This window comes from Drosophila bipectinata, chromosome 2R (assembly GCF_030179905.1).
Source record: "Drosophila bipectinata strain 14024-0381.07 chromosome 2R, DbipHiC1v2, whole genome shotgun sequence".
Classification (NCBI taxonomy): domain Eukaryota; kingdom Metazoa; phylum Arthropoda; class Insecta; order Diptera; family Drosophilidae; genus Drosophila; species Drosophila bipectinata.
The window spans coordinates 18,706,413-18,728,665 of record NC_091737.1 but is presented as its reverse complement, the minus strand read 5'-3'; the positions used below and the strand labels follow the sequence as shown (position 1 = coordinate 18,728,665).

The following is a 22,253-nucleotide window of genomic DNA, read 5'->3' as shown; positions in this document are numbered from 1 at the left end:
ATAGGATTATTATTGAAGGTGTTTCCACTTAATCCATGCAACACTCACCTTGCGCCGCCGCACGATCTTCGCCGCGCAGCACTGGTTGCCACATCCTCCTACGCACTTGGCGTACTTGAGCGGTTGCCGGGAACGGCAGTCGTTCTCCGTGTAGTACTCGCGCACCTGCTCCTTGCGGCAGGTGGAGGCCGCTGGATGAAAAAGAAACGAGATTTGGTTAGTCAGAGGAGCTTGGAGGGTAAAGCGATACAATATCGGTTGATAGGTGATGGGAAAGTGATTATCTAGACTGTGACTGATGCAAGCAATGTGGGTGAAACGAGGTGATTAGTTTAAGCATGAGATGTATGTACCGGTGATTGTTGGGGGCTCAGTGCTGCCCTCACCTTGATCGCAGTAGCGTCCCCTCTGGCCGTGCTTGCACTTGCACTGGTAGCCGTCCCGGGCATTGGCATTCGGGACGCAGCGGCTGCCCCGGCGGCACTTGTTCTCCAGGCAGGGATCCGATGGCTGCTGCGGAATAAAACAAAGCCATGTTACATTCGCATATCAACAAGAATCGCAAAGAGACACCCACCTCCTTAATGTGCGGAGTCTCGTCCATAAAGTCCTGCTCATCGTCCTCCTCCTCCTGCTGCTCCTGCCCGTCCAGGAGGGCACAGCCTGGGGTGATCTTCTGCTGGCGCTGAGCGTTGCCGAAGTCTACCAGCTTGTGGTTGATCCACACCTCCCGCATACAGCCCTTGAAGCTGGTTAGGTTGCGGATCTGCCAGTTCTTGTAGGCCTGCTGGGCGGGCTCCACGGGAAGGCCGCCCAGAAACATGGGCGTCGTTAGTTTCAGGTAATCGTTGGATCCCTCGTTGATGATTGACCTGGCCAGGCCACGATCCACTCGCAGCGTAAAGTTCTTCTTGACAGCCAGCAGTTCGACTGCATGGTACTTTCCATCCGCCACCATCTCGAAGCTGTACATCGTGGAGACTGGGTAGTTTCCGACATCGTAGCTGACGCGAATGCGGCCGTTGAACAGCTCCACAGCCAAGTGAGCGTCCTGTCCGTCGTACAGGAGGATTCCGTTCTGCTCCGCGCTACTGAAAACAATGGTCACGTTCGCCTCCGGACGTGTCCTCAGCGGCTCCAGTTCCACGAAGGAGTTGTTGTGCACGAAGCTGATGCTGGTCAGGTACTCGCACCACTTGCCCGTGTACCCCGGATGGCACCTGCACAGGTAGTCCGAGCCCTGGGCGTTGGGCTGGAAGCACACCCCGTGCTTGCACTCGTGGTTCTGGCACGGCGACGTTTGCGGATACATCATCGATATCATGTTGTGCCCTTCGCAGTACTTGCCCGTGTAGTCGTCCGGGCAGCGGCACACGTAGTCGTTGATCCCGTCCACGCAGGTTCCCCCGTTCTGGCACATGTGGTTCTGGCAGTCGTCGACGTTGTCCGTGCAGTTGGTTCCGTGGAATCCGGCCTGACAGTCGCAGCTGTAGTGCGTGAAGTGGTCAACACACTTGGCTCCGTTCTGGCAGGGATTGAACTCCGCGGAGCAGAACTGTATCTTGGTGTCGCAGAACTCTCCAGTGAATCCTGGCTGGCACTCGCAGTGATAGGATTCCACGCCGTCTATGCAGGTGGCGTTGTTCTGACACTTGATCTCGCCCAGACAGTCGTCGATGTTCGTCTCGCACCTGGCTCCCGTGTAGCCCGGAGCACACTGGCAGCTGAAGCGGCCCTCCTCCAGCACCGTGCAGACGGCGTTGTTCCGGCAGGGATTCCCGTAGCAGGCGTCTATCATGAACTCGCAGTGCTTGCCGTGGTATCCGGGCTGACAGAGGCACTGGTACTCCCTTTGCGGGAGGGCCACACACTGGGCCTGGTTCTGGCAGGGCTGCTCGTAGCAAGCGTTGCACTTGGCGAGGATGTCGTTCCTGACACGACCGCGGCACACAAAGCTAGAGGAAGGCGTCGACAGGATCAGCTTGTCCTTCATCTGCTCCGGCTCGGCACATCGGGCGATGCCCGGCTCCACGTAGTCCAGCTTGATCCAGTCGGAGAACCACTTGAGGCCGCAGTCGCAGTACAGCGGGTTGCTCCCCAGGGCTCTGTCCGGAAGAGATGAAAAGTTTAAATGGATTCATTGGGCTGCAAGAGTTAGAAACTCACATGTGGGTCAACGACTTGAGGTCCTCGAAGGAGCCCTCCGGCAGCATCGAGATCCGGTTGCCGTGGAGCGAGAGCACGCGCAGGTTGTGCATTCCGGACAGCGCCTGCCGCTGCAGACACTGCAGTTTGTTGTACGAGATGATGCTGGAAGACGGCAGAGACGGAGGGAAAGGATAAAAAATGCAACATGGGACATGCGGAAATTAGTGGAGAACTGAGCGGAATGGCAAAGCGTTTCCATTCGAATCAGACATATCGGACAAGTTTTGATTGTTCAGGCGCGGGGGGCCGAGCCGGCTACTGGCGGACGGTGCTTAGGCACGAGTCACGACATCAGCTGCCCCATCCTGCTCCCCCGGACCTGGTCGAAAGGCTATGCAATTGGACCGAAACGGTGTCAAGCCCTCTCGAGCTAGGCCTTCGATTGGTGCTGTGTTTCGCAATTTCCCCACGTTTTGCTGCGGCAATTAAAAAGTCATTAGACCTGGATGTGTTGGGGCAACTTACAGGGTGGACAGCTTGGTGAGGTTGGCGAAGGTGTAGTTCGAGAGAATGGTGATCTGGTTGTTGCTGAGATCGCTGTGGGAAAAGTGAGTCGTTAGTAGCTTCTCTGGCAGTGCTTTCCAGCGAACTTACAGTCGAGTCAGCGCTCGCAGATGCCGTATCCTGTCGTAGTGGATCTGCTCGATCTCGTTGGACTCCAAGTAGAGCTCGGAGGTCTCCGCCGGAATACCCCTGGGTATCTCCTTCAGCTGGCTGCGGGAACAACGCACCACCGTGCCGGTGCAGGTGCAGGATGGGGGGCAGTAGCCGTCGCCCAGGCAGCCCTCGCTGTTCTCGCTGCTGCACTTGAACTCCGAGTTCGGCAGGTCCTTGATTTGCACGTCACGTACCTTGGAGGGCGCCGCGCAACGTGCCGCTCCTCCGTTGAGCGATTTTTTCCGCAGCCAGTCGGCGAACCAGGCCAAATGACAGTTGCAATTGAATGGATTCGAGGCGAGGTTCCTGCCAATGGAAAAAGGAGTTGACATCAAAGACCATAAAGTAGAATGTTCCTATAGCGTAATATTTGTCCCCAGCGGCTCTATTCCCTTCTTTAGTAATTTTTAATGTATTCTGTCGGTTGGGCCAAAGATGTAACTACTTCTGCTTGGTCGTGTGATCCAAGCCTTCAATTGTTCGGAGTAGACAGGGAGGTGGGTCGTATGTGGAGCTCTCGGAACAATGGAGCACAAATTACATTGGCAATTCCGAAGTTGCAGGCAGTCCAAACTAATTTAATAAGTCACTCTTCCCTGCAGAGGTATAAAGGTTCTGCTGTGTGGTTGAACATGAGAAGTACTGAGAAATTTTCACAGCACCCGTTGAGAGATAGGACTTGAAAAGGTTAGGCTGTCTAATCATAATTTATAAATAAACTTTATATTCTCTTAGATATTTGTAGATACTCCGTTTTTTAGAGAGTTTCAGAAGAGTTGGAATCAATTCTCTCAGTGTGGGTGTGGGGAAGCCGCAGGCAGTCTGCCCTTCTTTCGAGCAACACCTCTTAGGTGGTACCTGGAAGTGTCAAAATGGGGGATGAGGCACCCAGCCCATGTGGTCCCCAGCACTTAGGGCATTGATGCTATTTATTAGCTACTTAAATGAATTTTACAATAATTTGCTAGCAGCAGCCACCAGCAGGCAGTAGCACCTCCCTTCCTTGGCAAATGAGTTTGGCTTTCTCCATGGAACGCAAGTTTAATTAATTAAATCATCGAGCGGAGGAGGTTTGCTCCCTTTTCAGCCTTTGTGTGCTCGGGGGATGATTTACAGAGGGGCTAGTGGTATCTGCACAAACGCACACACACACTGGGCCTCTAGCCGAAGTTCAATTGAATTATATACAATAGTGTGCTGTGCTCTTGATGGAAACAAAATGATTTGAAAGACTGACGGAGGGCAGCCACACAAGGTAGAACCGAACCGAACAGAACAGAGCAGAGTTCGACCCGAAAACAATCAGAACCATTAACCTCATTTTACGAGCGACTCCGCCAGATTCCTCTCCGCCAGCCAATTAAGGCCCAAGCCAAATCATTTATCCAGCGAAGTGCATCCCGGGCACTTGCCCCTCTTTTAATTGCCATGGTACACAACCGTCTGGCGAGTATACAAATCTGGGGAATGTGGGAAGTCTGCTACGATGTCTGGTACTTACAGGGACGTCAGGGAGTTGAGATGCTCAAACGAACCAGGCATAACGCAGGAGATCTGATTGTCGTAAAGATTACTGCAAATGGAAATGATTGGGCAATTAGTGAGGAAATTAAGACGAATATCACAAGAAGAGGTTGTATAGCATATAGTTTGAAACCTACAGAGTCTTCAGTTGGTGGAGGCCCAGGAACATCTTGTTGGATATCTGCTTGATCTTGTTCTCCCCGAGCTGCAGCTCCTGGATATGGGAGGCTCCTTCGAAGGCATTCGGCTCTATGCCGGTCAGCTGGTTCCGCTTCAGCTCCAGCTTCACCAAGTGCGGCAGCCGCCCAAAGAGGCCGTCGGAGCTGATGCGGCCCAGTTCGTTGTCGTTGAGCAAACTACGAAAATCAAATAAAATATCGAGTTAGAGGCTTGGATTCCGGATCCCGGAGCCATGGTAGATGGCGACACAGAAACCAAAACGGAACTTACAGCTCAGTCGTGTGCAGGGGAATGTCGCGGGGAATCTCCTTCAGGCCCCGACCAGTGCAATCCACGGTGGTGCCCTCGCAGTGGCACATTGCCGGACAATCAGAGTCCATGCGGCACTCGCCGGACAGCTTCATTCTCAATTCATCCCAGGAGCCTGTTCAGGGAGGGAGGGGAACAACGAGGAAGCGATTCGCTTGGTTAACTCAAGGAAGAGGATGGTTGCAAGGCAGTGGCAGAGGCAGAGGCCCGGCAGGACTTACATTTAAATTTCTCCTCGCGCAGCGATTCAATCCGACGACGATGCATCCGCTTCGGTGACTCGCAGCGGGCTCCACTCGTCTCTATGGGATTTTTGTGCAAATAGTCGGCCAGCCAGCGCAGATTGCAGTCGCAGATGAAAGGATTCTTGGCCAGATGTCTGTGTGTCCATGGTGTGTGTGTGTGGGCAAATGGAAAGAAAGCAGGAATGAAAAGAAAGTAGCATTGAGCATTCGACTGAATGGCTGGAATAGGAGGATTGGGGCAGGCTGGGGGCTCGTTGGAGGCTTGAGACGTCTTAAAAGTGCACTAGCCTTGGGTCCGCGACACTGCCGTTGTGTTTCCGCCGCTTTTGTTGTTATTTTGAAACTATTTAAAAGAAATTCTCAAGAAATCCTAAATGGGAGGGCCAAGTGTCTTCAATTTTGCAGGAAACATCTTCTTAGAAATTCTTTCTTATATGTCATGGATCTAAACCGCAACTCCAACTCTTCCTTACGATAGGAGATGCATCTCCTTAGCTGCCTGGTTTGATTATATCCCTGAGAACCACCACCATATGGGATGGTAGTTTTTAAACCTTTTTAGAGTCTTCTTAGCAGCAACGAGGCCACGCCTCCTCATCGATGGCTCTAGCCAAAGAATTCTTTTATTCCAGCTAAAACCGAAAGCTTTCTGGGACACGAGAGGCCTCTCCTCTCCACGAAAAGGCGGAGGCGAGCTCCTTGTTTGTTGCCGAACAAATGTCAACCCAAAGTCGGAGGAACAGTCAAAGGCAACTACTAAATGCACTTCAGAGGTTTAACACCAAAGTGCCTGCCCCATTCACAGAGGGTTTCCGACATGGGCCTGCCCTCGAGTATTCACTCGAATGTGGGTGTGGAGATGGAGATGGAGATGGAGATGGGTGAGGAGACCTCATGTACTTACACCGTTTTGATGCTCTTCATGGCGTCGAATGTGCCATTAGCAAGGGACTGGATGTTGTTGTCGTAGAGGGAGAGCAGGCTGAGGCTGTGCAGGTCGCGGAAGGCATCCTTGCGTATGCACGAGATTTCGTTGGCGTTCAGAAGCAGCAGCTGCAGCGATCCCAGTCCTTTGAACACGCCCGAGGGTAAGTCCTTTATTTTGTTGCCGTACAGCACGCTGATGGGATGACGGGATGGTGGGTGGGTGGAGCCCGACATGGAAAGGAACACAAATAGAGAATACAGAGAATGTAAACAAATCTAGAAAGAGTTAATTCAAGGCCCGGAGAGGGTCTACAAGAATTTGATAAACCAAATAATAATCAGTTCCTTGGCTGAGACAAGGATAGTCCCGCCCTATTACATGGTAGCTTTAAAATTAAATAATAAATTCATAGAATCTGGAAGGACCGGGCCCTTAATACTACCCGTATTAATTAGGCTCGTGTCATGCTCTGAGCCCACTCGCACACCACTCACAAGTGGCCACCTGAGAAGGCCGCCAGGGGCGGGGAGGAGGAGGAGATGCGCACACGTAAGCCGATGCCTGCGGTGGGTGCCTCCCAGGCTTACCGGGGGCCGATTAGCCAGCTTCTGGGGTGTTGGTAGTAGGCATCTTGCCGGCTTCCCTCCGCCCTGCCCCGCCGCCAATTCAGCTCAGGTGGCTCAGACTTAACCGAGTGCAGGGCAGCTCAAGTGAGTGCACATTTGGCCGGGCCACTTGTTGCTCTCAAAGCAGTGGAAAGTGGAAAACGGGGAATTGTCTACTTACAGAGTGGTTAACTGCTTTAGGCCGCTCAGGGCGTCGTGGGCAATCCGGGAGATGTTGTTGTTCGACAGGTCGATGCGGCGCAGGCGGCGAAAGCTGGAGAACGACTTGGGCGGCAGCTCCGTGATGAAGTTCTGCTCGAGGCGACTGCAAGAATCAGATGCGTTAGATCAACACTCTAGGCTCTGGAGGAGGACTCTCCAGCAGCACTTACAGCTCCGTGGTGTCGTCGGGCAGGGTGACCGGGACACTGGTCAGGCTCTTCTCGCGACAGTCGACGATTCCATCGGCGCAGCGACATGGGTGCGGACAGCTGTTCTCCACCCCACATTCCATCGGAGCGTGCTCAGTGAGGCCTGAAACAAAATCGGGGATACATCGGTAAGAAAATTATGAATACTGTGGTTGCCCCTCCTCCTGATTGGGATCTTTCTGTCGCACAACCAGTAGCAGCCATCAAAGCTGGTGCAGGGTAGGAGAAAGCGATCGAGCCAGGAGGATGGACAGCTGATCAGAAAGGCTTGCCCCTTAGTTCCACTTTAATCGAAAGTCCAATAAGGGTTCCCCCAAATAAGTAATTTAATAAACCAATACCCCCTCGTTGCAGCTCGTTTCTTCAGGCATACACGTCCATGGCTTGAATGGAAACCCGTTCCGTGGTGGCATCGATTTTAAGGCGCATTTTCCGCTTCATTGAGCTTTTCGCGCCAAGCCAGCGACTTGGCTGTTGCTTTTCGGCCACTTCCCACTTCCCATTCAATTGGCCCGCAGCTCAGGGGCTGAGCACTGGAGTCTCTCGGAGATCAGCGGCGTTAAACGTTTTGGCAAACACACGACCGCGCCAGAAACAGGGAGTGGAGCGGGGCACCCAACGATGCGATGTGGATGCGGTCGATGAAGCCACCAAACCACTAAGTGGTTCTCGCTTCAGCTTCAGCTGGCTGGTGTCTTGGGGGGTGGACTGGGGGACTTGGGCAATATGAATTCTTGTGATTTATACCCAGAGTGCATGGTTTCTCCCGCATGGCAAAAGAAACTAATTCACGAGTGGCGTGGGGAGGAGGCAGTGCACACTTTTAATAACGCTCTTTGGGAGTGGGAGCTGCCACATCATGTTGCATGGGCCCGCCGAGTGCGGCTGGTATTACTTACCCGAACATTTGAACTCCTGGTCGTGCAGGTCTGCCACGTTTTGGCCCTTCAGCTGGGAGGGCGACTGGCAGCGGGTGTAGGGGGCCAGGCGGGTGGCGCTGCGCAGGAAGCGGGACAGCCAGGACAGATGACAGTCGCAGGCGAACGGGTTGTCGGACAGCCGCAGCGCCCGCAGCCGCCCCAGACTGCCGAAGATGTTGTGGGGCAGCGCCGTCAGGTTGTTGTTGTTCAGCGTTCTGAAACGGCAAGAGTGATTATATTTCCATTTGATTCCGCAAATCGTAGTTCCCAAAAGCGGCACCCTTCTAATTAACTGACCACCATTTATTATGTAATTTAGACACACATATATGGGCATGATCGGCCCACTGATTGATTTTTAAGTCATTGACTAATTCCAGTTTGATTGATTAGCGAGAGTCGGTAAATCATTGATTAATTGTGCTTACAGTATCTCCAGCTCCACCAGGCCCTTGAAGGCGTGCTCGTCGAGGCAGGTGATCTGGTTGTTGTCCAGCTGGAGGCTCCTGAGGGACTGGGCGCCCTTGAAGACGCGCCGTCCCACCGTGACGATGGCATTGTTGGAGATGTCCCTGCGAATCCGAGGCAGAAATCGGTTAGTATTCGGGTTGTGGGAGGTGCTACGAAAGTGTAGACTACTGTCGACTACTTTGGAGTATTACTTACAATCGCAAAAGACTCGCTGAACTTGTCACTAAGTTTTCAGGAATTGCCTTTAGTCGATTGTTGTTTAGGCGTCTGAATGGAATTGGTTTGGTGTTTTAGTTTGGTTTGGTATGTTTGGTTGGTGTAGAGACGGGCATTAAGTACGCAAAACGAAAGGCAACGACAGCAGAGAGTCAATCAAAAACGGTAAGAATAAGCATAAAAATCAAAATCAACTAAACTGGTACAAGATAACACTAATTTTCGCATCAAGCTATAGTAAGTCAATTATCACGCTAGCTAGGATAATGTATCTAAGAGATATTCAAAATCGGTTAGTAGAAAGTGAGTTATGACATGCAAGCTAGGCCTTTCTTTCTAGGACTCTTCGAAATACTCACAGTCGCTCCAAAGAGACCAAATCCTGGAAGGAATTCCTTTCGATCGTATGGATTTGGTTATCCGTCAGTTGGCTGTGGAAGAGTTAAGAGGATCCTGGTTAGTCACATCCAACTCAGGAGTTCTGAGATCTACTTACAGCATCCGCAGCTTGGTCAGCCTCTGGAAGTCCGTCTCGTAGATAACGGTCAAGTTATTGCCCTGCAAATCGCTGTTGGAATAGATTAACAAAACCAGATTAAAAATTGCATTAATTATGTTGCCGGGCTCATGAGCTGGGCGGGTTTTTAATTGCTTGTAGTATTGCTTGTAAAAAGTCAGCTGAAATCTAAGGTATGAGGAGCCCATCTGCCCCGGGGGACGAAGAAGGAAAATAAAACCAAACAAAACCACCACCGTCGGAAGAGTGGAGATTTCTTCTGCTTGTTTCTGATAAGGAAAATATGATATTTAATCATTGATCCTAGGGAAGCCAGAACCCGTTTCCCAGAGAGCCCGGGCACAGGGCCCACGGGTAGGCCAGGCAGACGCTCCGAGGAATATTTGTTACCTGTGGATGTCATAACAATGAAATGCAACCCAAGAGATACAAAAACCATACTCGGCCGTGTGCACATGCGCAAACAGTCACATCAATCGAAACCAACAAGTTGGGCCCAGCTGCTTCTTTTCTCTCCTCTTTCAGTTTTCAGTTTTTCAGTTTTTTTTTTTCAGTTTTGAGTGAGGTTCGGGGCTTGGAACAGGTAACAGGTAGGAAGACCTTCGGCGACCTGAACGTAAAATATTTTCTGTACGGCTTAGGCCTTAATGAATCTCGCAACTTGATGCCGAAGATATTGAAGAGGAGTCTCAGCTCCACCACTCACTCACAGATACACACACACTCGCGCTATTTTAATGAGCTTAATATATTTTTAAGATGTGGGTATCTGAGATGGTTAGATGCGACTGATTACACCAGACCCTAGACTCTACACGTTACACGGAGAGAAAATCCAACTACACCTTCTATATGATTTTATCTAATAATCAAATTATTGGATAGTCTTTTAAGTCTCTCTTTAAAAACTTTCACAATCATAGGATCTCTCCTTGAAGATCGGTAGTCTATAGATCTCTGGCTATAGCCACAGACCCACTCTATCTATAAAACATTAACCCACTTTTCTCTCCATGTCATTTAAGCAAGGAAATGGTATTTAAATGCTTGCCTAATTGCCAACATTTTTCAAACGATTCTGTTGCTGGTTTATACAAAAATTTGCCTCTCTCGTTTTGTAATTAAACATTTGAAATCATCAGGTGTGTGTGTGTCCAGCAAAAAGCCTTCCTTGTCGCCAAGTTGGAGATGCCTTGGGGTTAGCTCTGTTGTGGCCAGAAAGTGCCTTTCCAACAGAGAGCAAACTGAATTAAAGACGAACCACATCAAAGCCTCTGATGTCTCGAAACCTATAAATTAGTTCACAGGTGCCCCGGGTGGTCTACACCTCCACCTCCATCTCCACCGACCCTGCTCTTGCCACAAATTATATATGCAAAAATGCTGTCAATTGAATCAACTAATTGAAAGTGGGTGACTGGCGCTCGACAGCTGGGAACTGGAGTCACTTTTAAGCCGTTACCTTCTAAAGTTTTGTCACAGAGGCTTTTGTTTTGGTGAACATGGCTTTGAACCAATATAGCCAGGTTCTGGCTTTAAGATTGTATGAATAACTTGTCCAAAAGCCCCTTACTAGCAGAGCTAGCGAGTTGAAAAGAGAAACCCTTCAATATGGGTTGCAGTTATGAATGCAGCAATCAGAGTCGTTCCATGACATTCATTCAAATTGTAAAAAGCAGCCCCCCTTGACGGTGAATGGCATTAATTCCTCAGATTCTGTAAAGTATGCTGAACACCTAATTCCCTCAGCAGACCCTCCAGCACATCCACACCTTGGACTTAGAACCCAAGTCTCCTTGACACATTCCCCACTTTGAGGCACTCCAGATCTCTCCCTCTTCAACTGTCACACGAAATCCGTAATTTTCCATTTGTATGTCATAAAATAATTATAAAGATGGATATGCAGGCACGTTTATGCATCTCACACATGTGGCTACAGTTCGGTTTCTATCGCATAACGCAAGTATTGCAGTCGTGGCTGCATTCTGCAAACTCTCAGTTCCACCACATACTATACATATAACACTCAACATTTAAACAAAATAAATACAAAAGCAGACAAACATGGCCCTGAGCCGGAGCCCGAGCCCGAGCCCGAACCAGAGTTGCCGTCGAGAGCCAGTTGGCAACCTGCAACTTGCAACTTGGCCGATACTCTAATGGGTTGCTGGTTTTGCTGTTTACGCCGCCGATGCTGCGCCGCTGATATCTGTTATTAATTTATGCAGAAAAACTGTAGCCACGGCAGGCGGCTTTTGAGGCCACTGAGGTTGAAGTTGAGAGGTGGTCGGGGGGCGTGGGGCGTCGGGCGGTCGGAGTCCGTTTTGCATACACTTGCTAATTGCCGGCGCGTTAATTTCTGCGGCGACTGTGCCCGCCGAGATACGGAATGGATAGCCGAGGCCTGAATCCCACAATTGCCTTAATGCACTCGACTCGACTGTGACATACAAGAGTTATGGCTCTGATGTGCTTAAGTGGTTCCTTCCACAACAATTAATAAACTTAATGGCTATTTCATACAAGTCACTGGCCAAAAGAAAAGGCCCCAATCCCCGCTAGAGCTTTTCAGGATTCTCAGGCAACTCTCATGGCGTTTTGGTAAAAATAGAATGGATCGGGGTCCGTATGCTCTATTGTTATCGCCACCACGATATGGACACGACATTATTTACTTCCATCCCGCTCCCTAAATCAACTAACCCGGCCTCTCCTCCGGCTCGCATATGCTGATGTTTAAATAAACACCAATCGGAACAGTCCGGCGGAGGGAGTCCGGCATTATTGTTGAATAGTGAGCACTGTTTCCAAATGGAGGGGGGATTGGGATGGAAAGTCCCCTAGTAATTGGAATTTGTCATGCAGTTGTCCAGACAATCGATGGACTCTCAAAGTATCGACAGGAAATAATAATGGCTGGGGGTCCCCTGTTGGTTCAATAGATATTGTCTAAGGGATATCTATACATAACTGGGATACTTACAGTCTTTCCACATCCACTGAAATCTTCCTGGGTACCGAGGTGAGTCCTCTGTGGGAGCAGTCCACACTTAGTCCTGTGCAGGAGCAGGCCCTCGGGCAGCGAGCCTCCGTAATGACACCGACTCCGCCGCCAGGTATGTGGATGCCAACCGAACCGAGGCCGCCACTGGAGACGGAGCTGCCAAAGCCTCCGGCGTATGGCTCCGCGTACACTTCATCATGCCGCAGGATGAACAGGAGCAGAAGGGAAATCAGGGCTCGGAAGGGGGGTGGCTTCGACGTCGTCGTCCTGGACGGCGCGGCCATTGTGGCACATTTAAGAAGATGAAGCGGCAACGTGCCTAATTGAAAGTGTCGCCCCCGAATGGCAATCCACTTTGTCAACAGGACCGGGCAAATATTTGGCGAGGAAAGGATTGATGAGGCCTTGGCCCCTCACTAGACCCGGTTCACGGTTTATGGTTCACTTCACTTCAATATCCTCGCAAGGTGGGGGAGCTCTCGCTCGTCCGTAGTCTCCAGCGGAAGCCGCTCTCTCTCGGCGGCCGTCGCGAACGCGTCTCTTGACCAAACTGTGCGGATAACAGCAGCTGCCGTCTGTTCGAGCCCGGCGTCTGAAAGTAACGAGTGCCTCGAAACGACTGAGTCCGAGTCCAGCGAGAAGTAGGTAGGAACCTTGCGGGTACTGGGTACTGGCTTCAGGGTACAGGGTAGGTAGAACCCTTGGTGAATTAGCAGGAAATGCACTTTTGCTTTCCTTTGTTCGAGTATCTCCAGAGTGAGATACCGGACCAGTGCCGTGCACTTGGCTGTCAGCAGCTAAGCCCAAAGCGAGCCGGCAGCAACTTTATCATCATCACCGGTTTCAGCGGGGCGCATCTGCAACGGAAAGAATGTGTCGGAAAATCATGAAAAATCATCTATGCATTCGGCAGCCAGCCAGCTAGCCAGCAGGAAATTGCGTTTAAATTTAAACGGTGCGCCGTGTATTTATTTCACTTAGAACTCTATGTTATGTGAGTATTTATATACCATAACCCAGGCGAGTGGCAAAAGTTTGGGATGGTACTAGCCTCTCTCTTGATGTTTGTTTAAGCAACTTCAACCCCCGGAAACACCTGTCGGAGTGCCTGGTAGCGGAGGGACCTACCCACCTATGGGAACCCATAATTGTCAGTTCTCTGGATGTCAAATGGTGGGAAGAATTCCCCTCCAAGGTAGAGTTATGGAACGAGGAGTCTCACTGTTTGATTTTCGATTTATTATTCTTCTTCCACTTATCCCCCTGGCCCAATTACATCAATATGTTTTAATGACCCTCTGGTGAGGCCTCTCCAAGTGCCATTCTTCATTTACATTCCCGGGCCAGCTCCGAAGATTCGGTCTATATTTGGCTCTGTGGCCAATCTGTCGCTATCCTTCATGGCGGTGGCCTGTCATGTTGTTGACTTAATTAGAAAATTGACATGAGGAGGCTCTACATATCTATCCGCTCTCCCAGTATAATTGTTTAAATTAACATTTGGATAAATGACAGCCGCGATTGCTTTTTCGGTTATTCGATAACTGAGTAATCAGCAATCACCAGTAGCATCCCGCTCCGCTTAACTGGCAATCAACTTAAACTCAATTGAATGTCAAACGTAATTCGAGCGGAGCTTTTCCACACAAGAGGAATGCATATTGTACGTAAATATGTATATGTAGGGGGCTCGGAGGCCTTTAATCAAAAATTTATCAACTCTCCTCCTCCTCTGCTGGCTTCCCTCCGAAGGAAGTATTTTTCAAAAGGCATGCCATTCGCATCACGGAAATTGCGGGGGAGTGCGTACCGGAGTATGTGTCCTCTGCCGAGCGTAATCACTGCATTGTCACCCGGACGAGGGATAGATCCTCCTTTGATGCCCCCTTCTGGCCCGGGGGGAATCCTCGCAGGGCCCATAGCCGGCTCATATGAAACATAAATCAGTGAAATTCTATACATGCCACTGATTGTCTACTTTTTTGCCCGCCGCCTGCCAGACCCCAGCCAACCCTAGCTGGCAGAACTACAAAAATTCCGAAGAAAATTCAATGCATGCCAATAACTCGTTCTTCTTGAGCCCGAGGAGGAGGTGGGGGCCAGCTAGACAGGGGCCTTAGAAGTTGGGGGCCAGAACTGGAAACTGGCAGCAGGCAGCAGGCATCGGGCCAGTCGCAAATTGAAATGGAAGCGACTGTTTCTCGCTGCAATTTGCTCTTAGATGCTGATGGAAGACTCAAGCCGAAATAGATGAGACCGGATTAATGAGACGACCTCTCCACTGAAACAATAGGCCACAATTTATGGTGGGCGGTTTATGGTGGGTACTGACTGGGCCCTCTGAGGACTGACTGCCCGCCTGGAGGCCCTTGTGGATTTTCCAATAAATTACGCTTAAGTATGCACTTAATTCAAATAATGCTCCTAGGGACATGAGTGCCTCAGCGCTGGAGTGATTTGTTTTTTTGTGGCTTATATGAAAGTGGCCAATACGGAGTGGGCGGTGTTGTGTATCTCCCGGCCTGTGTACATATGTGTCAAAATCGTTCTCCCCTTCTTCGAGTCGGAGATAAGCCATATCAGAGTTCTCCTAGGGATTAGGCCGGAGCCAGCTTCGTGGCAGAAGTCAAACATGCCAAGCTGCATATGGAGTTCATGTCGGGGGTCTTAATCAATGGGACGGACGACAAAAAACACACACACATCCCCATGCCACACTTTCTGGCTGGATGGGATGTGGGGAAACTGTTGACAAAGCAGAAACGGAAAACAAAGTGCAAACAATCAATACACCAGATGGAGGAGGAGATAAAAACCATCTAGAATTCGGTTTCGGGGAATCAGTAGGTTCAGTAGCCAACAAACATTTATAGATTTGTTTTTTGTTTCTCGTCTCTGTGGAGAGGACCAGAACCTCAATTAGTGTCCGCTCAAGTATCCTCACAATTATGGTACCATAAACCATCCGAAAATGATAAAGAACAGACTCCCTGTCAGAATTGAAAAAGGCTTTAAAACGATAATTGTAGGATAGATACCCATGATTGGCTAGGAGTGGGGTCATAGATACGTCATAGTTCGAGTCAGGACTGCCCGTGCTTTGGCATTTCCGACTGTGCTTTCCCACCCCCACTCCCACCAGAGGCTGCTCCACCGGAAAAGAGTTCAGCGAAGAATCGTGGTCACTGCTCGGAGCAGAGTATTATAAAATAAATGTATTGAAGCTGAAAGCAGAAGCATTACAAAGACGAAGCTCGGACGGGGACTCCTCATTGTGACCAGACGGCAGTGGTCCGGCATCCAAGCCGGAAGTGTCGCATGCTTTTACGGATACACCGGCTTAATTATGCGCATAAAATGTAAGAAACACAAAAACAACATCCAGCATGGATTATTTCAAGGGGAGCACTGAGTCGGGCCAGAGTCGGGCATGAAATGACAAAACACAAACATTAATTGCTCCACATTCAGGCACTCCGGAGGCGGGGGCGAAGAAAAAGAAAGGGCGGGTCTCGGAGATGTATGCCCTGGGGACTGACTGGCTGCCGTTGTCCCCCAGGAGCTGGCTTGAAAAGAAAGTCAGAAGGGTAGCGGCAACAGCACTGAGCGAAAGACTACAAACCGGCTCTAAGAAATCCCCGGAAATCATGAAAGAGGGAAGCTACTTTTTTCTGAGTGTTATCATAGCGACTCCCGGCTCCTTTCAGAGCAATAGGCTTATAATTTATTAATCTATGCATGGAACCCAGCAAATACTTGTACTCGGCTCTTAATTCCCCCGCCGCCGACTTTCCCTACTTTCGAGTGGAGAAAAAGGTGTCGGCCTATCCGTTTTCCAGACAGTCCGTCAGCCCGGTTAGCCCGGAGGGGCCGGGCCGGGCCAGGCTGGGCTGGGTAGCCCCAATATATATACACGGACCACTACATGTCACTTTAATCTCTTGGAAGTGTCACTTCTGCAGCTCTCCAAGTGTTGCTGCTGTTGTTGATGTTGATTTTGATGTTGCTGCTGCTGTTTGGGACTGGGTATGGATATGGGCCTGGGCGTTGTAAACAAAGTGCTCTTATAGTGGAATTTGAATTTTCATTTTGATAAGCAACAAGAAGGCATAATCACACATCAAATTGCATATCCCGGAGTGGGAGTGCTGCCGGCCCGAACAAACCTTATGGTAATGAAGTGTAGCAGCTGTTTCTGAGCTGGAATTTGAATAAAAGCGAGTCGGACGGGGGCTGAGGGATGGATCGTCTCTGATTTACATTCGCTATAGAGATTCAGGGGCCCGGACCGACTACTTGAACAATCAAATTCAATTTGTGCCCCGAATTCATTTTCCTCTTGCTTTTCAGGGACAAGTGACGATGACTATCAAGTGTAAGTCCCAACCTCCATAAATATATCCCACCTATACCTCTACGCGATGCGTACCAGATTATGCTCCGCTCTATTTGATCAAGCTTGAGGATTTCAATGCAATATTTTTGTGTTTTTATTACATTGGCGCCTCGCCTGCCTTATTCATCTCGAATTTATCATTATCTCGACACCGTGTGGGCGCATTATCTCGAGATGAACAAACACAAAGCTCGGCATTATTTAATCTGTGGATGTCTCGTTTCTAAACCTGATTCCGAGACCAAAAAAAAACAAAATGATAAACAGCATCACCCAAAGGGCACACTCACTGCTGCAGCATAATTTCCATGTAAGTTGTAAAATGTTTCACAAAATCATAAAATCCAGAGTCGAGAATCCGAAACATGTGCTGTAGTTCCACCCAGTCCACCTACCTCGTTCTAGTCCCAGGTGCACAGCGTACCGAGTCGAGATGTTGTGCTGGCTTTGTTTTCTGCATTTTAGGGTCAGGTAGAGATCTACTGAAAGCCTCGCATTGTTTTTTGGCACGGGAGAGCCATGAAATATGTTGCTGCATGCGCATGCTACATGCGGCATCCCTAGGATTAGGACAGGTATGCATTTCAGGGAGAAACTCTTGGAGGAGGGAGGAGGGAAGAAGCATCACTTTGACGCACTAAACCCAAAAGAAAGGACAACCATCAAGCCATAGGGGAGGATTGCATCATCGTATCTATTAAGAAACCCCCTATTGGTTGGACTAACATATCGGGGTACTACAAATTATACTAAATTATGACTATTTTTAACTGCGTAGGCTCACACCAAGAACCGAGAGGTCGAGGAAAAAATATTAAATGGAAATTAAGGACCGTCCTATGTATCCTGCGCCTCCTCCCACCCCTCCTGGGACCACTGACGCAGGGAATCGGATCGAATTTCATGACTGTGAGTGTGCGTGAGTATCTGAGAGAACGCCTCACTCTATCTGTATCTGTCGCTCGTTACTGCCAGCGTGCTGATGACAGATTTTGTCTGTCGGTGCGTTATTTCGTTTTCGTTTCGTAAAGTCATTTTTACTCATTTATTGTCACCGACGCACTGCCTCTGAGAGTGGGTCAGTCAGTGTGTATGTGCGTGTGTGTCCTTACAAGTACTTTGGAAACCTGCAGGCGGGCTTGAGCCTCAGCCTGGGCCTGGGCATGGGCATCCGTGGTATTGATTCCACTTCCATATCGCCACAGCGGGGACCCTCCAGTCACTCAACTGACATGACTCAACAACAGGCCACTTCTGGCCCTCCTCTGCCTTCTCCTCCACCTCTTATGCTCGGCATAAGTCTTCCTCGTGGCCCCCGCCTCATTTATTTTTGTATACTTATTAAATATTTAAAAGCTTTGGCCTTTGTTCCTGCAACTGTCAGTCCAGGCAAATACTTAATAATTTCATTCGTCTCTACCGAGAACCCCGCCGGTCCACTGTCCTTCCGCCTTAATCGCCAGGTATTTTTTAAGAAACTGCACGCACAGTCGGCGACTTTAAAATTATGGCTTGTCGCATTTAAAATTAAAACAAATTATATGTCGGGGTCTTTTCTCTGACTCACAAGAAGTACATACATTCGGGCGGACTTGGACAATAGCGACTGGCAGGACTATGAATAGTCATTAGTTTTCCGGCTAAAAACCGTATGTCCTTTCTTAAGGTAATCAATGGTATCGTGAGTGACTCCATATGGATACTTCGAACTTTACAGGTCCTTATAAAAATAGAAATAAATCGATAAAGAATTTTATTTAAAGATTTTGAGGTATTCCGCTAAAGAATCGGATGACAACTGGTCAAGATATGGACATCGCAGAGGGCCATATATAAGAATCCTTGATTTCGCAAGGGTTTCTACCAAAAATTATAAAAATATGGATCCAATAATTTGGGGATTGATACGAAATATATCTAGAAATATTTTAAGGTACTCCACTCATGAATCGGATAAGAATTTTCCAAGATATGGATATAGTTTAGGACAAAAAATGAATAACCTGGAAACAAAATAAGCTACCCTCTCAGAAAAAAAAGAGGAAATAAAATAGGAATAGTTTCCTAGTGGTTTGCGTAATGCAGATTCCGTGGAGTATTAAAAAAAAAACGGAGCCCTACCTCCAGAGCTAAACCTTTGCCTGCTGTGGAATGCGGGTTAAAGTTGAAAGGTGATTGGAGCGGCAATGGCGACAACAGGCCTACACAGTGGCACTTAATGAGCGGCGACTGGTCTCCTCTGGCTGGCATTTGCTGGAGTTGGAGTTGCAGAACCACTGCAGTGGCCCGCATGCCGAACGAAACCAGAGTCTGGGGCGACGCCCAGGGACCCGGCGAGGAGCAGAGACAATCAAGCCGGAGTTATGTGCGATGGCCATGCAATTGGCGAGGCATTCAGCCCAGTCGCATCACACGAGCACTAGTATCTGCAGGGCAAACCTATCTTACGGATGCGGACCTTGTGGAATGCCAGTTGAGTTTGCTTTTCGTTTCGCTGAGAGTCTCCTGGTTGTTGTTTAGCGTTGCAGTAATTTGACATGATTTGTTTAAGCTGCCACACGGACACAGATGCAAAAGTTATTCAGATACAGATGCAGATACAGATGCAGGGCACTTGGAGTCATTATGCGCCCATTAGGGCAGCCTAGGCTGGGCCTTTGGAAATAAGTGATTATAAGTGCCACTCGAAGATGTGAGGAGCGTTGAACTTTTCAACTTTTATAAAGCGGCACTCGGATGCCCAGAAAGGTAGATCATAGAAGGATTAGAGGTGGGTTATATCGACTATTCATTTGGAACCTCCCCTGTTTCCTGCTCTGTTAGTCCCTGACCATTTCGAATTCGTTGCAGTGCATCCTGGGCCTCTTTGACAAATGTGCCACCGCCATGTAATCGCATTAAATGTTAGCTGCTGTTTTCCGACCTCCCCCCGAGAGAAACCTTCTTTTTCTTTCCACCGAATCTGTGTCCGTTGCATATGTTGCGCTCATTAAATCGGTATTTATAATAGCCCGGCTAAATCGCCGCCCCACGGCCACGCCCCGCGATTAGTGTGGGCATTACGAGCCCGGCCATAGGCATTACGTGCATCCAACTGGCCAGCTAGGCTAGTGCCGACATAAGGATGATAATGATGGCAATCATCATAATTTTTCGGCAGCATATTGGTGGGGGATTCGGGCCATAGATTGACCAAACGGGGCTGCAATTGACGATCGACAACGTCTAGGCAAATTACGGAATTAATTAAATTTTAGCAAAACTTTTAAACAGGACAGTGTTTTGCAAAAAAAATAATCTGTGGATCGATGGGGCTCTGGCTCTGGCTCTGGGTCCGATGTTGCTGTTCCAGTGCGTTGATTGGTGCGCTGTGGTTTGTGCGGTCGGTGGTGGACCAGCAGGGGACACGGCAAGGGGTGGCATCTCGGCACAGCCGATGAAACCCAATCCAAGTCGCCGCTCCACGTTTTAACATTTCTCGTACATGCAAGTGACAAGGCAATATCCGTCACGCAAACAACGGCCCCAGCCGCAGCCGCAGCACGGTAACGGCGGCAGCAACACCCTGCCTAGCCCCACCAGCAACCATGGAAAACTGGAGCCACAACAGGGTACAGTGGTTGCCATTGAAGGTGATTTGTCGCCAAAAGGATTGGCGGTGAAAGAACCCTTTCTGAAGATATCTAGAAGAATACCAAGCACTAGGCTATACTCAATAGCTCTATTGTATCTATTCTGTTCTAGTATTCCCATATCTATTCCATCATATAATTCTCATTATTATATCTCTTTGAACTATATTGGTTATTAAACCAATCCCCCTTGGATTATAGATAATCCGAAAGGCCATAAACCGCCACATAATAAAGTATCTGGCATGGCGATTACCCAAAAACGAGATACAACAAGTATCTCCACCATCTGGCCAGATGCCAGAGCTAGTGTTTGGTAATTTTTCCGTTCAGTTAGTGCCAGATACAAGATACATATAGTATGTAAATGTTATGCGAGTGATCGGCTATCGGGCCCCTAAATAATTGCCCATTAAAGAGGCAATCGTGGCCACTGTCACCGTATTGGAGTGGGTCCTGGGTGTTGTCCACTGCCTGGACTACGGGCTCTGGGCCTGGCTATGGCTATATGACTATAGCTATAGCTTTGGCAAAAAATTATTATTCATCGCTTGTACAACGACGACGTTGCTGCCTCGGTCGCTGTCTCAGTCGCAGTCGCAGTCGGCGTACGAGTTAATTACGGTCCATTAGAGTGCACAAGGGGTGTTTATTACCACATCAGTGGGCGCCGCCGCCAACGCCATCAGCCATCAGCCGTAGCTGGAGCCATGTCGTCATAAGGACATGGCACTGGTGCGAGAGGGAAGCCACCTAGAAATTGTTGAGCGCTTCAAATCGCTGGACATGAAATCAGTTAGAAAATCTGCTTTGACATGGAAATTCCCAGAGAGCACACACCACGTTACACGCCAAGTCCTTGCCAGGATCCTGGCACGAGAGAAATTTTAAATTCATTAATAATACGACCTAATGCGACTTAGTTCGAGGAGTACTACTGTCTATAGAGTCTATTCCTTGTTCTTTTTTTGGAGAGTCCTTCTTGAATATGTCCTTAAATAAGTAAACATCCGAAGTCTGTTTTTCTGCGCTTTTAATTAGGACGCAGGCGCCGAACAACAATAACACGTCGGACGGAAATCGTACAAAGGTTAGTTCAGCAATCAGAGTTCATATTGTCCTCCGACGGCCCAAGCTCCGTGCTCCTCGCTCCTGGCCCTGGCGGTGACCCGAGAGCCTGGCGACAAAATTTATTAAAATATTACGCAAGGTTGGGCAGTCAGTCATGGGTTCCCGGCCGATTGTTGTTGCTCCCCGGCAGAGTCTCCCCTCCTTCCCCAACTCTAAAGGTGGGCTGGTTGTGGGTGGCAGAGAGGTGGAAAAATATTTTCAACAAATTTAGAAGAGCGGAAATTGCAAAGCATTCAAAGCGAGTTGCGAGTTCTCTGAGTCGCACAAGTCGAGTTATTTGTGTAAGGAAAAACTTTTGCCTTCTAACTGGGTGGTTGGGTGGTTGGGTGAATGGGTGACTGGGTTGGCTTTAGGGCGTATGGTCCCTCACCAAGTTCCACCAAGTTGGTCTTCGCAGTGCAGCGTCGGCACAAAAAATGTAAAGTTCGCGTTGTTTACACAACAAAAGGCGGCAGTGGGTGGCGGTGGGTGGACGGGCGGCCTGTCAATTTCTGCATTGGAATTCAACAACATTTCGTAGTCCGGTCAGATCAAAAAAAAGGACCAAAAGGCTGGGGGGGATGGCTGGGCGGGGGTTGGAAGCACACATAAATTGAAGTTTTATTGTTGCTTCTGCCGGGCCATAAACAAAGTAATTAAATGCAAAAGGCTGTCGGAGAGCCAGCCAGACAAAAACAAGCTGAAAAACGCCATTAAACAGTCCAAGAAATGGTTCTCCTCGGACCTGCCAGAATCCCCATACTATGCACTTTCCTGGCTTATTTCAGATGTGCGAAAAATTAGCAAAACTTTCGATCGAAATGAAAATAATCAAAGGAATACGATTCAAAATAGAGTCGAAGAGGCGGTCGTAGACCCTATCTCGGGTCGGAGCTG

General features: G+C 49.1%; 1 protein-coding gene across 6 annotated transcripts in view; it reads right to left on the bottom strand.

Moving 5' to 3' along the window:
* The window catches only part of sli (slit guidance ligand), a 36,099-nt gene that overhangs the window by 3,719 nt on the left and 10,127 nt on the right, over positions 1–22,253 (bottom strand). Inside the window, exons 2-20 of one of the 6 annotated variants that reach the window (XM_043211049.2) lie at positions 12,198–13,075; positions 9,191–9,262; positions 9,054–9,125; positions 8,674–8,745; positions 8,436–8,579; positions 7,987–8,222; positions 7,049–7,190; positions 6,838–6,981; positions 6,028–6,243; positions 5,100–5,257; positions 4,840–4,993; positions 4,527–4,745; positions 4,367–4,438; positions 2,803–3,171; positions 2,674–2,745; positions 2,167–2,310; positions 578–2,105; positions 354–513; positions 49–191 (exon numbers count right to left, since the gene is read on the bottom strand). In XM_043211049.2, coding sequence (XP_043066984.2) covers positions 49–191; positions 354–513; positions 578–2,105; positions 2,167–2,310; positions 2,674–2,745; positions 2,803–3,171; positions 4,367–4,438; positions 4,527–4,745; positions 4,840–4,993; positions 5,100–5,257; positions 6,028–6,243; positions 6,838–6,981; positions 7,049–7,190; positions 7,987–8,222; positions 8,436–8,579; positions 8,674–8,745; positions 9,054–9,125; positions 9,191–9,262; positions 12,198–12,502 — 4,422 coding nt within the window. In that variant the 5' untranslated portion in view covers positions 12,503–13,075. Of the gene's footprint in view, positions 1–48; positions 192–353; positions 514–577; positions 2,106–2,166; positions 2,311–2,673; positions 2,746–2,802; positions 3,172–4,366; positions 4,439–4,526; positions 4,746–4,839; positions 4,994–5,099; positions 5,258–6,027; positions 6,244–6,837; positions 6,982–7,048; positions 7,191–7,986; positions 8,223–8,435; positions 8,580–8,673; positions 8,746–9,053; positions 9,126–9,190; positions 9,263–12,197; positions 13,076–22,253 lie in introns of those variants that run through there. The other 5 variants (XM_070278273.1, XM_070278272.1, XM_070278274.1 and 2 more) reach the window with 5 other exon arrangements.